The following is a 15,928-nucleotide window of genomic DNA, read 5'->3' on the forward strand; positions in this document are numbered from 1 at the left end:
GGCAGCGCTTTTAGTGACACTTTTTTTGTGCCGATGATTCCCTAGGGAGCCTTTAGTGGCACATTTTCGGTTTTTAGTGACACTTTTTCTATGCCACTAAATGTCATTTAGTTTGTAGTGTATCTTTGATATATAGTTAAACATTTGAATACAAAATAATAATAATAAAACCTTATTTATATTAAATGAACAAAAACATAAAAAGGAAAACATGATTTAATTGAATTATGTTATGAATTATTATTCTAGTTGTCATGAAATCTTTAACAAATATACACGAACAAAACTTCAAACAAATATTAAAAATATATTCGAACAAAATGTCAAAAAAAATGTAAACGAAAAAAATATAAAAAAAATTAAACAATATATTAAAAAAAATCTAAATCATAAAAAATATATAAAACTAATAATAAATAAATGAGAAAATTATACAAATGGTCCTTATCGTAACAACACATTACATAAATGGTCCCTGCGGTAAAAAGGGTATATATATCATTTCATATGAGACTTGACTAAAAAAGTTAACAACATTAGCCAAAAGGTCATTTTGTGTTAATTTGAAATGTGAAAAGTAGCCATCGTGTCAAAAATTCTACAAAAGGACGGCTCTGTCTTTTTTGCAAACCACATGAAGCAAATATGTAATTTTGACTTTATGTAATTTACACTGTAAATAAATTACATCTTAAAGCATCTCCAATGGTAAACCTATATTATGACTTGATGATAATATTTTAAACTCTAATATTCACCCAACTCAATCAGCCAACCAAATTGAACAAAGTAAAACATTTAAACAAAAATGGGAAATATTATTGTAGCACAGTCACCTATTATCATTTACCTGATTTGGTCAATAAAGTATTCTTTCCGCAATAAGCCATTAAACTTACAATTTATATGTCTATTAAGTCACTTACATTAGTTTTTAACACATCATTCATTAACCAGTTATTGTAAATTACACAAAAGGTCCTTATATTTTCAACTTCTTTTGTAGTTGGTCTATCACTAGTACCGAACACCGTTAAACTCGATCACGCATGAGTATTCACTCACTATGGTAACTCCATATGCAAACCATTTTGTTGTCATTTTCTGAAAAATAAAGGATCTCTAAGAGTAATAATTAATCTCTATTTGATTTTGGTTTTAGGTGAGCGGTGGCGTGTGCACGAGGTGAGCGGTGGTGGTGTTGGTATTATAATAGATAACTCTATTTGTATCTTGGTTTGGTTTTTGTTATAGTTTTTTTTTTAAACGTAATAATCTAATCTATTTCTAAACAGGTCTTTAATTTCACTTATATCTACAACGGGAATTGAACCCTCAACCTCACGGACCGGATACCGTTGGGCAAAAAGCCTTTGGTTGTTTTTGTTATGGTTAGTTAATATAAAAAGACACGAGAAAAAAAAATGGTGTTCAAAATGTTAAGAAACTACTTGATATTAAAGAAATTCCAATTATAAAATTTTGCAGTTGTACTCTATTGCTTAAAAATGACAGATAAGTACTTATGGTATCTAATTTTTTTTATTAAATTATATATAAGGAACAAGATACTCATCACTTACTAATGGATTATTATTGAAGGAATAATCTGTTGAGCCGCTGTGAGTAGGAAAGCTACCAGGTGAAAAACGAATCAATTATCAAGCATCAGGTGCCTCCCCGTTGTAACAGATTCTATATCAACTCTGTATTTTGTCATAGATGGATATCAACCGTAAGCTATTTCTTCTACAGTTCTACAGTTCTACCCAATATCTCTTTTTCCTTGTTTTCTAATACTATTTAATTCCGTGAATTATTCTTTTATTAATTCACCAGGATAAATAGCAATTTATAGCTCATTGATCCTCGTAACCCCTGTTATTTTGGTTTCATCACTACAATAAAAATCACGTATTTCTATCTATAAAGCACCGAAACTTTGTGTTCTCCAGACTACTTTTTGAGTCTAAGTTAGTTGCCTTCAGTGTATTCATAGTTTCTTCAGTTTGGTACTTCTTCCGTAATTTCCCTTTACCCTTTTTGTAGTTGACTCGGGTTAATTATATATATACATGTTTACTATTGTTTCGGGAATCATTACTGATAATTCAGGGTTTTTTAGGGATGCTGATATATCCTTTGCCCCTGCATTTGAGGGAATTGCAGACAAAGGATGATGTTGGAGAGGCCGTGCGTAGATGCATGAAGAATATTGTTGTTGTAAAAGGACCGAATAATACTGTTGTTATAAAGGACCTTCAAGGACGATTTTGTTTCAATACCGGCCTCTCCGAGCTCAACGAGGCTCGTGCTATGCCGCGTACCAAGCAGGTTAATCTTATATCACAATTTCTTTCACTATTTGGGAGATTTCCACAGACACTTTCGGATCCTCATTGAAACCTACCCCGGATGATCAACTAATCACTTAAGTTTAAGATTCTTTTAGTTTATCGATGTGTTTGGACGTAATGTTTTCCATGTTATACATAGGTAACTACCTATATTACAATATTTTTTACCATAGATTAATGGATGTATAGCTAAATTAGTTATTGTCTATGCGTGTATATGTATTAAAAGAAAAATAGATAAGGGTCATATCCTTATCGCTAGTAAAAATAGGCATACCACAAAGCAAATTATTTTTTGTAGAGAAATGACTTATATATTGCTATATATAACCGTTATAAAAAGCCCAATACGAACTAGTTTGTAGTTTAGTGGTATCAGATTTTTGTGGAAAGGTAACCAAAAGTTCAGGCCCGGTTTGATGCGAAAGAAGTAGTTTAGGAATAATATAAAAGTGTTGTGTTTGGAGTTCTTAAAAAGTGTAAAAAACCCAACATTATTTACACAAAAAAAAATATTTAACCTAGATGGCTAAGCAAGTCACTTTGGTGACAACATTAACTATTTTTTTTAAAGTCATTTTACAAAACCCTAAATGCACAAAATACCAACTTATTTCTATTTGTTTGTGTATAATAACTTTTTTCTATTTTCTTTTTATTACAACATAGTCTCTGCATTCGAGTTCGGTTTTCAAAAAACCAACAAAATTACACCATTTTACTTTCTTTTTTCCACATTAAGATTATATTCATTAAAATCTCTCTCTCTCTCTCTATATATATATATATATATATATATATATATATATATATATATATATATATATATGAGTGTGATGAAGGTGGTTTTATCACATGGTTGGGTGATGTTATTAGGTACTGAATTGAACACACACATGATATATATATATATATATATATATATATATATATATATATATATATATATATATATATATATATATATATATATATATATATCAATCATGTGTGAGTTCAATTCAGTACCTAATAACAACACCTAACCATGTGATAAAACCACCTTCATCACACTCATATTAAATTCAGGAATGATGGGTACCATGGTTAGAACCAGTTTTTCATATTCATAATCATAACAATTAATTACAGGGATATTTTGTATATGCCACTGCTCAATGTCGAAATATAATATTTTCTAAACCTATTTTCTAAATATTACATTTACTTTTCTTAAACCTTTGAAAATATCATATTTGTCCAAATTTAACTTTTAGCATGTTTAATATTTTATATTTTAAAATCTTTATATCTATTAGAAAAAATAGATTGACCATATTGGCCCTCGTCTAAAATTATTATACTTATAATAAAATTGTATTAAACTACACCCATTTTACATACTATTTTATCATTCAGGGTCGGTCAATCAAATACCTATTAATTTTATCTAGCGCTTGACTTTATACAACCAAATTTCTAAATATCATATTTTCTCATCTTAAACCTTTATAATATCAAATTTGTCTAAATGTTTACATTTAACAATTTTAAAGAATTTATAATCAATTTAAATCCTTCTTTTTATTAAATTACTATTATATGCTTTCTATTTTCGTAGGTTTAAACTTTTAAAATCATTATGACTATATTAGTGTAGTAATTCCCCAAAGTCTCTATACAAATGCAACAATTCCCAAAAGAAAGTGTTTCTTAAAGTTTCTTGTTTTCTCATCCCAAATTCACTGAACAATTGAACAAACTAGAAAGGTGATGATCCTGAAGGATGACAATGAGAACATATTACTAAGGTGTTGGATTAAGTTTATGTGTCCTTCAAGTATATACAATAGATAGGTTTGAGGTGGCTTAGTAAACAAAGATTACTAATTAGAGTTCGATGAATCCAAAAAGTAAAACAATTCAAGAACAATGAAGGGCTTCTAATGGACCTGTCATATGTAATAAGGCCACAAGGGCTATCCATCACTAACCACTAATGTGGGGGTCGACACCTCATAACCACATCCAACAACATTGCACTTAGTATACATACTACTAAACACCACTCCATATCAATTTTTATTTGAAATACAATATATATATATATATATATATATATATATATATATATATATATATATATATATATATATATATATATATAACTAGTTTTTCATTCATTTAAAAAAACACACACCAACTAAAAAAACAAGAATTTAAAAAATTTTAAAAAAGTCAAAAAGCAACATAAAAATTCCTAACATAAAAAACTACTCCCTATTCCTATATCTCGCTCCAATGAATTCTTTCATTGCAAGAAATATATGTAAATCGTTGTCCTAGTAGTTGCCGACATTCATTTTAATATCTCCACTTGTTGAAACGACGTTTGCACATTAATCAGTTTTCTTCCACCTGACTCATCATCGCTAACGTGCTCTCTTATAGTTGGAAATATCGATCAAAGTTTTCTATAAAATGATCAATATTGCTAGAACTCAAAAGTTTTGAACCCGAACCGGAAGCCGCTTTCTTTGCTGTATTTCTTCCTATCGGTCGATGAAGAGGTTGTTTATCTTCAAAATCCACTGACTCATCATAACTGTCAATGTGTGTTCGGGAGTCCGATTGTTGTGAACTTCCATTGGCATTTCTTGTACGCGTCAAACCAAAAGAAGTCTCTTCTGTAAACATCGAAATCGATTGACCTGATTTTGTGTAGGTTGTTTAGATTGTTGTAGTTTCCTTCTAATTTGGTACATTTTAGCCTCAAATCACACTAATTCAAACTAATATTTTGGGATTTTAGCTTTCACTTCCCATCAAACCATAAAACACGGTTTAAACATTTCCATAAAAACAAGTAGATGTTTAATCATCTACATGTATGGGGTCTTGGGAAGCTAAAACCCATGTTTGACCTAATTTCTCTTCTTCCTATTTTGTCCGATTCACTCTTTTCTCTTTGATTGGTTTGAGTGGTAACCACTAGTTTTTTTTTTCATTTTTTGGTAATAGTGGTGGTGAAGGTTTTGTCTCGTCTACAAAATCCAATGAATCTGGTGGTGAAAAATGTGGTTGTGAAAGTTAGAGTGGTGATGGTTGTTGTTGTGGTTGTGTGTGGAATGGTTGTTGGTATATGAAAGTAGATTGGACTTATTGTGGAAAGAGTTGTTGATAGGGTGAGAAATGTTGATATGATTGCTGATAAAGTTGAGTTTGTTGGATAAAGAATCCACCGTGGAGCAAATTCATAAAACCACCTTGAATTGACTACATGAGTATCGGCATGCAGTTGTATCTAACACAAAAGCGCTGTCGACCTTGCGGTTCGATAGTTTGGTGAGGTGTTTTGATTGAGATCCAGGGTTTTTGGATTTTAAAACAATACAAATGTGTGTATGTAAATAGATTAAGAGAAGAATGGTGTTAAAAATTTCGTTGTATGCAGTGGAACTTATAGGTGAAAATTTACTATTTTTTTTTTGATAAATCAAAAACTAATCGTTAAACGGCTAGTCAACCAAGTTAGCACCCAAACCTCTCCAATCGGTGGTTATCCATCATCGTAGCCACCACAAACTCCCACTCTCACGACCACTCTCACGACCACGACCACGACCACGACCGATCACGAACCATCGGAGTGATGTTCATAGATAGTGGTCGTTACCACGTAAACCATAAAGCCATCCCTGGAGAGTACTCTAGAGGGCCTAATAACATGATAATGCTCTGTAATGGCAACCACTAGATACCATTAATAGGTATTTATTGCATTAGCGGATTGACCAAGCATGAATGACAAGCTAATGTGTAAAATGTGTGTAGTATACTAATGGCACTGCATTGAATGATCGATGCAAGAGAACATTTCCGGTATTACAACATTTTTGTTATAATTATAATGATTGTAAGGAGGAGGCAATACGGTCAATTTATTTTTTTTATAATTATAATAATTTTAAAATATAAAAACTGATTATAAAATATTAAAAAATATTAAAAAAATGTTAAAAAAATATTGGGCAAATATTTTGTTTTGAGAGTTTAAAAAAATTAAATATGATATTTATAAATACATTGGATAAATATAAAATTTATAAATATGTTGGACAAATACGATATTTCGATGTTTAACAAAGTATATATGAAATTATCTCAATTTATTAAAGATATATACAAAATTCACCCTTAATTAAAAAAAACAAAAAAACGCATGACGATCTCTATCTCTGGTACGGGATTGCATAAAAAATAGAAGAATCATCTTCATAATTGCCGTAGCAGATTATTCGTTATGTTGAAAGCGTTTCAAGAAATTTGATAAAAATAGCAAAACGATTTTGATTAATCTCACAAACTGAACAGGAGTTTGAAGTGTTGAATAGATTGAGACAATTGATTCTTGAATCAGATTTGAAAGTAGCAATTACGAAATTTCAGGTAAACCACCTCAAAATATGATATGTGTTGTCGCACTTGTTAAATGTTAATTAATTATAATTATTATACATTATGTTCCATTGAAGCAGTCAAACGACCTGAAAATACCCCTCCATGTCATAAATGTTTGCACCCAATCCTTCAATGAAAAAAAATTCATCGGGAAGGGGGGTTACGGAAGGGTTTACAAGGGAATACTTACCTGGGCAAATTATATAAACAAACTAGTTGCTGTAAAACGGCTAGATGTCACTGGATTTCAAGGTAACAAGGAATTCCACACAGAGGTCACAATGCTTTCAGAGTATAGACACAAAAACATTATAACACTTATAGGGTATTGTGATGATAATGAGGAGAAAATCCTTGTTTATGAATATGCAAGCCATGGAAGCCTTGACAAATATTTAAGTGGCCGTGCAATGTCGGGTGGACTTTCATGGCCACAACTCCTCAAAATATGTATTGGTGTTGCATCTGCACTGGACTATCTTCATAACAACGTGGCCAGAAAACACAGAATAATACATCGCGATGTAAAAAGCGCGAATGTTTTGTTGGATGAGAATTGGAATGCAAAACTTTCGGATTTTGGGTTGGCTAGGATAGGCTTAGCAAATCAACATAACACCTTTGTGATCACCAACATTGCTGGCACACATGGTTATTGTGACCCACAGTATGAAAGAACAGGGTTTTTAACAAAAGAGTCGGACGTTTATTCGTTTGGAGTGGTTTTGTTTGAAGTTTTGTGTGGAAGGCTAGCGTGTATTTTGAAGTACCATGATGCATGAACGGAGATTCCTTCATCATTGGGCTCGAACCCACTACAAAAATGGAGAGCTAGATAAGATTATTGACCAGAGAATAAAGACAGAAATTAACCCAAGAACATTAAGCAAGTTCTCAGCTATTGCATATCAATGCTTGCACAAAACTCGGGAACAACGGCCTACAATTGCTGAAATTGCATTCCAACTTGGGGAAGCCTGGAAAATCCAAGTAAGTTTAAACATAGTTTTTATCTATGACTTTAATACGTACATCTTTTTAGGGGAAAAATAAGGATGTCCATAAAGTATATGAGTGGCTGACACGACAATTGTTTTTGGTCCATCATCAGTTTACAGGATGAATGGCAAAAGGAGATGAGACTTTTGTCACATGATGCATAAGAAAGAATCATTAGTGAATCTTTATTAAACAAGGGAGACATGGACGAACAAAATCTAAACTAAAACTAGGTTTTATGGTTTTAAAGAGAAACAGTGAGACAACACAACATCACATGTTGGTCTTCTACACAGATGAAAAAAGCATTGAAAGATTACCAAATATTTGTTTCTTTGTATATCTACTATATATGTTTCTGTGTTAATTAGGGATGAGCATATGGACCGGGGAACCGGCCAGAACCGGTACCGGAACCGGAACCCGATGGAACCAGTCGGGCCGGGACCGGGACGTTATTTTTGTGGATTTTTGGAACTGGGAACCGGTAGGAACCGAAACCGATATAACCGGAACCGTATGATGCTATTTTTCAAGGATCGATTCCAACATTTGAAGACACGACAAGAACCGGTAGGAACCGGGAACCGGTAGAACCGCAGGGCCGGTTCGGTTCTTGATTTTGGCCGAAGCCGGTTCCCGGGTCGGGTCCGGTTCGGGCCGGTTCCGGCCGGTTCGGTCCTTTTGCTCATCCCTAGTGTTAATGCATGGCCTATAAGTTTTGTTGCATTGTAACATTTGTAGTTGAAAAAAGTTAAACTCTAAGCGATTGTAATTTATTATAATACGAACACAATGCATCTGTTTTTATCACTACTAGAAACATGGGTTTTAGAGACGGAAGTATCCGTCGCTATTCCGTCGCTAAATGTTGTTTGCGATGGATCAGCGACGGACTCACTCCATAGGTAATTAATAGGTGGCTAATTTCTCAGCGAGGGTTTTAGCGACGGAGAGGTTTTTCCTTGCGACAAATGTAGCGACAGAATATCCGTCGCTAAATGTCACTCAATACATTTACTCAGGGCATTAGCGACAAAATTTGATAAAGTCATTTCGTCGCTGTTCTGTCGCAAATTTCCGTGATCAGTTTTTTTCCGTAGCAAATCCCTTGCAAATTTCATATACTGATTTTTTTTTCGTCGCTGATCTGTCGCAAACTTTAGACATGGTTTTTTTCCATAGCTAATCCCTTGCAAAATTTATACATTAATTTTTTTTTGTTCCGTCGCTGATCCATCGCAAACTTTAGACATGATATTTTTCCGTAGCTAATCCCTCGCAAAATTGATGCATTAAAATACTTTTTTTATTCTCACCAATCCGTCGCGAACTTGTAATATCATTTTTTTTATTATGATTCTAAAAGAAAAAATACTACAATCATCAAATTTTTATACTAAAAAACATCAAATAACAATACAACCAAACATTACAATACCAAAACTATCAAAGTTTACCAAAGTATCATTCAAAAAACATCCAAAACCAAAACTATCCATTTAACATCAAACTCCCAAATGTTTAACTTCAAAATAACATTTTAGCACCAAGAAATCCAAAGTATGCAAAAGAGGTACAAACAAAAAAAAAAGTTTAACCTTCAAAATAACATTTTAGCTGCTCTCTTCATTTCATGTCCATCCAATCATCTTCGGTTCTCATTCTTATAAAACATTATTCAAAACAATCAAAAGTATCAAATACAAAAGGTTAACAAGTCATTCAAAAACATCAAATACTAATGGTTAACATCATATTACCTCTAATTTTCAATTTCTCATCATATTTTGCAAGGCTGCATACATCTTCACCATTGCTTCATATTTTGTATCAATTTGTTGTTGTTTGGCATCTATTGCTGCAGCTTTGGCATCCATTTCCTCACGTATTTGTTGATGTTTAGCTTCTATTTCTGCAGCTTTAGCATCCATTTCCCCACGCATCTTGTTTCGTACACGTTCATAGACAACCTAAAGTACAATGATAGAAAACTTTGTAAGTACAATGCCATGATAGGAAACTTTGTAAGTACAATGCCATGATAGGAAACTTTGTAAGTACAATACCATGATAGAAAACTTTGTAAGTACAATGCCATGATAGGAAACTTTGTAAGTACAATACCATGATAGGAAACTTTGTAAGTACAATGCCATGATAGGAAACTTTGTAAGTACAATGCTATGATAGGAAATTTTTATAAAGTACAAAATTAAACGAACCTCTTGGGATGTTATTGTACTAGATGTTCCTTCCAAAAAGCTCGTTGGATCAGACACAGATCCGAATCCATATATTCTTTCTTTCTTCACTCCTCCGGAAACATCACACCATGTTTCATTATCCAAGAGGGGGTGGCAACTAGTATCATCACCAAACTTAGCCACCATAGCACTTTCATAAGCCTCCTATTATAGCAAAAAAAAATATAAAAAAAACAGAAACATGAAATAAGGAATGGAATGGTTCATTCCATTCCATTAAATTCATAATCAAGGAATGGAATGAACCACTTCATAAGCCTCCTATTAATTAATACTCAAACCTTGCATAAAGTTGATTACTACTTACAAAACACTTAATTACAACTAGGCAGAGGATCAAACATTTAGAGATAATAATTTGTTTCTTTTCTTTTGTAAGTTGATTACTACTTACGAAAGATTTGTTTTCTGTCAATTTGTTGCTTTAACAAAGTCATTAACCCGAGTAGTAGGAAGTTTTGTTTCCTACAAAAGAATTAAAAATACCTTAACTTTAGCTGCCTTTGGTGTAATGTACTCTTGAGTAGACCGTTTAGTGTGCAACCTTGCATAAAGTTCAACTCCTGTAGGAGGGCGTTTAAGTGTTGCTTGCTACAAAATCCATTAGTAATACATTAAAAAACAAAACAAAAACTCAATAGTCTAAGTGGAAACTAAGGTGAGATGCAAACATCTTACCATTCTTTTCTTATGTTGACGAATAGATATAGAACCCCCGGTATGTTTGGAAACAGAGCCATCTTCTAATTTATTTTTGTTATTTTTCCCTGATTGTGATAAACTTTTCCATTTGGATGTGGTCCACACTTCATTGATCATTTTTTCCTAATACTCCTTTTTATCCAATTTGGGTGATAGTCCTTTAGCAAATTTAAATCACCTTCTAGTGAGGCATTGACATTTGCAGCTTTGGAAAGTTTTAAAGATTCTTCACGTTCTCTTCGAATTATGTCAGGAAATTGTTTCTTCATACAATCTTCCCATACCTTGCGAGCAAGAACATCAGTCTCTTCGGGCCAGACATACAAACCCTACATGTAGATCATGCATACAATTATCTTTTTCATTTTACACCAAGTTTTACTTTGATAAATCATAAAAATAATAAGTACAAACCTTGAAGTGTTCCCACATTGCATCACGATGTTCTTTGTCAACCTTCTTCCATGAGGTCCATGGGCCGTCAAACATCGTCTTCAGTATACATGTGATGGCTCTGATCACTGAAATCTGATCCGTAAATCTTGCAAAAAAAAAAATTAAAAAATTAGCATTAATATTATCATTAACAAGTAAATTCATTTTCATAAACAATTGTAAAATTAACATTAGTACTCGTTTTCAGAATCGACTTCAATGAACTTCCTTTTTGATGGGTTACTTGGAACTTGTTCCAAGATGTTTGATCCTCTAACTGAAGAAGAAGAAGGTTGATTTTCTGCATTATTGTGTGATTGAGATGCATTTCTATCTCCAGCATCACAACCACCAGTGTGACTACCACTAGGACCACCACCACGGGCTCCTCGTGGCGCCATTAGTCAAAAAATAACCCTTAAAATCAAGAATTAATAAACTATTGGTTAGAACAAGTATGTATTATAATAGAAAATTATAGAAGTAAGAGAAGGTAACATGCTATAATACACAAATAAATGAAAGTGCAATGTATATAGAAAAAGAAAACGATCATTTTAGCTAAAAAGTTATTGATAAGGTCCATTAGGTAATATATAGTTCCAAATACATTGTTTCATTCTACATTTTTAGTAATTACTCATCATCAGAATTATCATCACATATGTTGTCTTCATCTTCAATATCATCTTGGGATGAATCATCCAAGTTATCATCAACTTCTTCATCCTCTTCTCTCTCAATGTCATTGTCATTAACTTCTTCTATTTCTCCTTCAATTACATGAGAAAGGGGTCCTGCCACCTCATTTGTACCGCTACTTGTAGAAGGTAAAGTTGCTTCACTTTCTTGAAAGAATTGGTCCTCTTCATCCTCATCATCATCTTCTTCAATAACACATTGTCGTAGATCATATACACCCCTTGGTTTCGTCTTGATGACAGCCCACCAATCTTTCAAATCCTTCATTGCAGGATATGGTGCATAATACACTTGTTCTGCTTGTGACGCTAGGATAAACGGATCTTCATTTCTTAGCCTTGATTTGTATTTAATATCAACCAAATTATGCTTTCGATCCACACGTACCCCTTCAGTAGGGTTAAACCATGTACACTTGAACAATACTACGACGCAACACCCTATGCCTTGATATTCTACTTCCAAGACCTCATCCAACAACCCATAATAGTCACACTCAGTCTCATTGTAACAAGTCCCTCTTACACATACACCACTATTGTGTGTTACCCGTCCATCACCATATTTTTCAGTATGAAACTTGTAACCATTGACAAAGTATCCTTTATAGGACCTAACATGTCGTAATGGTCCTCGTGCAAGGCATTTCAGATGTTGACTGATATCATTTGATTGTTGAAAAACCTACATTGATAAATTCATTTGTTAACTAATTCACGGGGGAAGACACTTTGGTAATACAAGTTTTTCTCGTATCATACTCACATGATCTTTAAACCACTTAGCAAAATGTTGATCCCTAAACCTTTCAAATGCTCCATCATCCATATCAGGTTGGCTTTGGATCACATAATTTTCAAACAACCTTAAAAAATAACAAACATTTTAGAGATTCACGACATCAAGGAAAAATAGATAACTTGACATACCTTAAAAAAGGTAGAACCTCAACACAATTGATCAAGATGTAATTATGAGCAATACGCATCTCATCATCTGTCAAAGGCCTCCGTTGACCACTTTTTTCGAATAATCTTCGAGATGGAACTTTGAAAATGCTTAATCGAGAGTCGACCATGGTATAACTAGGACTGTCTGGGGCAAAATTACGCGACTCACAATTCAACCGGGTTTCAATTGTAGGCAAAAAGTATTGTGAGCAAAAAGTCGATATTTCTCCAATCATGTAAGCCTCAACAATGGACCCCTAAACCTTCGCATGGTTTTTTTATCTTTCTTTTCATTGATCCCAACTTCCTAAAAAGATGTTGGAAAAGGCTTATTAGAAATTCCATAGGTTTTATGGTAGAATCTTTTGTATGGTAAAAAATATACCTTTCATAAAGATACATCCACCTATATTGAACCGGACCACCAAGCATAGCTTCTAGAGCTAAGTGGATAACAAGATGCTCCATTGAGTCAAAGAATCTAGGTGGAAATATTTTTTCCAACTTGCAAATGGTTTCAACAATAGTAGTTTGCAAGCGTTGTAAGTCATCTACGCGTAACACCCTTGAACATATTACACGAAAGAATGTACACAACTCTGTAATTGCATCCCATGTTGAATTTGGCACCATATCTCTTAGAGAAATAGGCAACAATCTTTGAAGAAATACATGGCAATCGTGACTCTTGAATTTGTAAAAGCTATTATCATCTACATTAACGCACCCCCCCCCCCAGTTTGAGGCGTATCCGTCCGGGAATTTAAGTTTAATCAACCATTGGCATATTTTAGCTACTTGTTCTTTTCTCAAAGCAAACGATGCTCTCTTTTTCATATCCTTATTTCCCTTCTTCCATGTATGCCATTGCACTCGATTGCAATACATTTCTATATCTTTTCTTGCATTCATGTTGTCTTTGCTTTTTGGAGTGTCCATCACGGTGTTGAAAAGATTTTCAAACACATTTGTCTCAATGTGCATGGGATCAAGGTTGTGTCGTATTAACAACTTCCGCCAATATGGTAGCTCCCAAAAGATGCTCCTCTTAACCTAATTATGAGTAATCCCGAAACCAGGCAATTTTGCATTCTTCGCTCTAAAAGGTTTGCCTTCATAACCAGTTGGAAAGTGTCGTACTTGCTCCCAAAGGAAACAAACAAAGACAGAAATTACTTATACATGAGAATCAACGTATTCGTACTAGATAAAACAGATTAAGCAATTAATACTGAACGCACTGATCTTTTACTGGATTTAAATTAACCACAACAAGTCACATATCTGCTCTATGTTACCGGCAAGAGGTAATCTTGTCTCTATTCTACTGCTCTTTATTGTTGTAAAAATCATCCGAGTCTGACAAGGTGACACCCAGGCAGTAGCTAGAGTTTTACTTGTAAATAATTTGGTCTGGAAAAAATTGGTTAAAAGTCGCTTTAGGCGGTCAAAAAACAGCTGAAATAAAACATAAGGTGGGAATCAACATACTATTTGAAAATGAGTACTTTAGTTTTCAAGTTGTTAAATGTATTATGGTGATAATCACTTGAGGTAATTGAACATTAGGACTTGCGTTATTTTTCTATAAATTGGAATTCTTTAGACTTGCCCTCGCCATTGACACATGTCTGATTCTACTACGGACGTGAACATCAACAACTCATTTATTATGCTATTATCAAAGGTGAAGATACGAGTTTAATGCACACAAAAAATGAAGTCTTCTTCAATAAAAGACATGTCAATCTTTTTACTTCTCAGTTCATCTCGTAATACTATCGTTATGAATTAGGAAGGGATAATTTGAAATTGAATTTGGATGGGGTTTTATTCTTCGATGACATTGTAAGATCCTCTGAATGATGACGAATGCGGACATATAATGATTATGAGAATCAAACAATATCAAGAACACGAGATGTAAATAAAGTGTTTTAAGCTCTCATTAATCTAGAAAGTTATTACAAAGTGGGTCATCCAATATTTCTATCTCTAGACTAATCTCACATTCTTACATAAATGGGATCATCTCACTTCCTATTTAAAAAAAAAAGCTCAACCCATTACACATCCCTTAGAGGGCAAGCCTACATCACATCCAATGAGAACTTTGCACCCTAACATTCTCCCCCTCAAAATTAGGATTGGATGTCCCGACTTCAATATCCAAACCAGCACGAAGCGATCAAGACCAACTCCCCCTCGAAGCAGCACTGGTTTTCAAGTCCTCTTTGAAAAAGAATATCCTTTCGAATACCCATTTCAATTCTCTCCCCCTTTTTATAATAAACAAATGATTATAAAACGCCAAAAGGGTAAGAGAAATGCTCGATGAATAATCCATATGAAAATCCCCTCGATGTATGACAAAAATGAAACGATTCAAATCCGAGAAAATACCCCAAAAAAATACGCCAATGTCTTCAAACCTTTGACTTCCCGGACTTGAAAATGAACACCAGCTGTTTATATACCACGAAAAATCTTACACCAAAAACAACCACGAAAAGCCGAGAGAAAATATTCAAAAGCTGTGAAGATTTCGACTTTTGGGTGAGAGTTGCAGTCTGAAAATGGGTACCATTTTCGCAAGTACTTCGGGGACCGTTGCGAAAAATCCCCCCACTTCACAGAAATAGCGAAAATACCCCGGATTCAAAACTGGGTAGAAACTGTCAAATCACTTAAATTGTGCGGACCTGAAATGAAATATCAAATCTTCTTCTTCCCTAATTCTTGATAAGCCACGAACGCAACAACAACGTAGTTGAACCCTAAAACTCTCAGGCAAGTTTTGATCCTCAGACTTAATCCCGACCAGGATCGTTACATGGATGATACTCAATATACTTGGAATAATCACATTAATAGTTGCATTGACAGTTATCTTCAGTCCCAAAACTGTATTGATAGTTACATTGTAGACGACGACTACTTCACTTATTAGATTAGTATTAACCGCATGTCCCAGAATGAAATGGGATGGAATGGAAAAAACGGGAAGCGCTATCAGTTCGGTTTTATTGGGAGGGAGAAAATTGTGAAAAAGGAAGCTTATCCTTTGTAGATGTGC

General features: G+C 33.7%; 2 protein-coding genes and 3 long non-coding RNA genes across 5 annotated transcripts; 2 read left to right on the top strand and 3 right to left on the bottom strand.

Moving 5' to 3' along the window:
* Nucleotides 1-1,744: 1,744 nt before the first annotated feature.
* LOC145167370 (uncharacterized) lies at nucleotides 1,745-2,535 on the top strand. Its single transcript, XR_013741109.1, has 2 exons — nucleotides 1,745-2,012; nucleotides 2,126-2,535. It is a non-coding gene; the product is annotated as an uncharacterized LOC145167370 (long non-coding RNA).
* Nucleotides 2,536-6,707: 4,172 nt separating this feature from the next.
* LOC145163058 (uncharacterized) lies at nucleotides 6,708-8,312 on the top strand. Its single transcript, XR_013739536.1, has 3 exons — nucleotides 6,708-6,785; nucleotides 6,875-7,787; nucleotides 7,909-8,312. It is a non-coding gene; the product is annotated as an uncharacterized LOC145163058 (long non-coding RNA).
* A 1,256-nt stretch (nucleotides 8,313-9,568) lies between these two features.
* LOC145164735 (uncharacterized) lies at nucleotides 9,569-10,882 on the bottom strand. Its single transcript, XM_079083428.1, has 4 exons — nucleotides 10,742-10,882; nucleotides 10,550-10,654; nucleotides 10,022-10,207; nucleotides 9,569-9,769 (listed from the first exon to the last, which is right to left on the bottom strand). The coding sequence occupies exons 1-4, from the start codon at nucleotides 10,880-10,882 to the stop codon at nucleotides 9,569-9,571; spliced, it is 633 nt and encodes a 210-aa protein (XP_078939554.1).
* Nucleotides 10,883-11,038: 156 nt separating this feature from the next.
* Nucleotides 11,039-11,489, bottom strand: LOC145163059 (uncharacterized). The gene is made up of 3 exons (XR_013739537.1): nucleotides 11,399-11,489; nucleotides 11,180-11,306; nucleotides 11,039-11,094 (listed from the first exon to the last, which is right to left on the bottom strand). It is a non-coding gene; the product is annotated as an uncharacterized LOC145163059 (long non-coding RNA).
* A 316-nt stretch (nucleotides 11,490-11,805) lies between these two features.
* Nucleotides 11,806-12,980, bottom strand: LOC145163060 (uncharacterized). Its single transcript, XM_079081968.1, has 3 exons — nucleotides 12,832-12,980; nucleotides 12,668-12,767; nucleotides 11,806-12,586 (listed from the first exon to the last, which is right to left on the bottom strand). Exons 1-3 carry the CDS (start codon nucleotides 12,978-12,980, stop codon nucleotides 11,837-11,839), a joined length of 999 nt encoding a protein of 332 aa, XP_078938094.1. The 3' UTR covers nucleotides 11,806-11,836.
* Between the last annotated feature and the right edge of the window lie 2,948 nt (nucleotides 12,981-15,928).

Source organism: Lactuca virosa, chromosome 3, assembly GCF_052849685.1.
Source record: "Lactuca virosa cultivar CGN04683 chromosome 3, Lactuca_virosa_CGN04683_v6, whole genome shotgun sequence".
Classification (NCBI taxonomy): domain Eukaryota; kingdom Viridiplantae; phylum Streptophyta; class Magnoliopsida; order Asterales; family Asteraceae; genus Lactuca; species Lactuca virosa.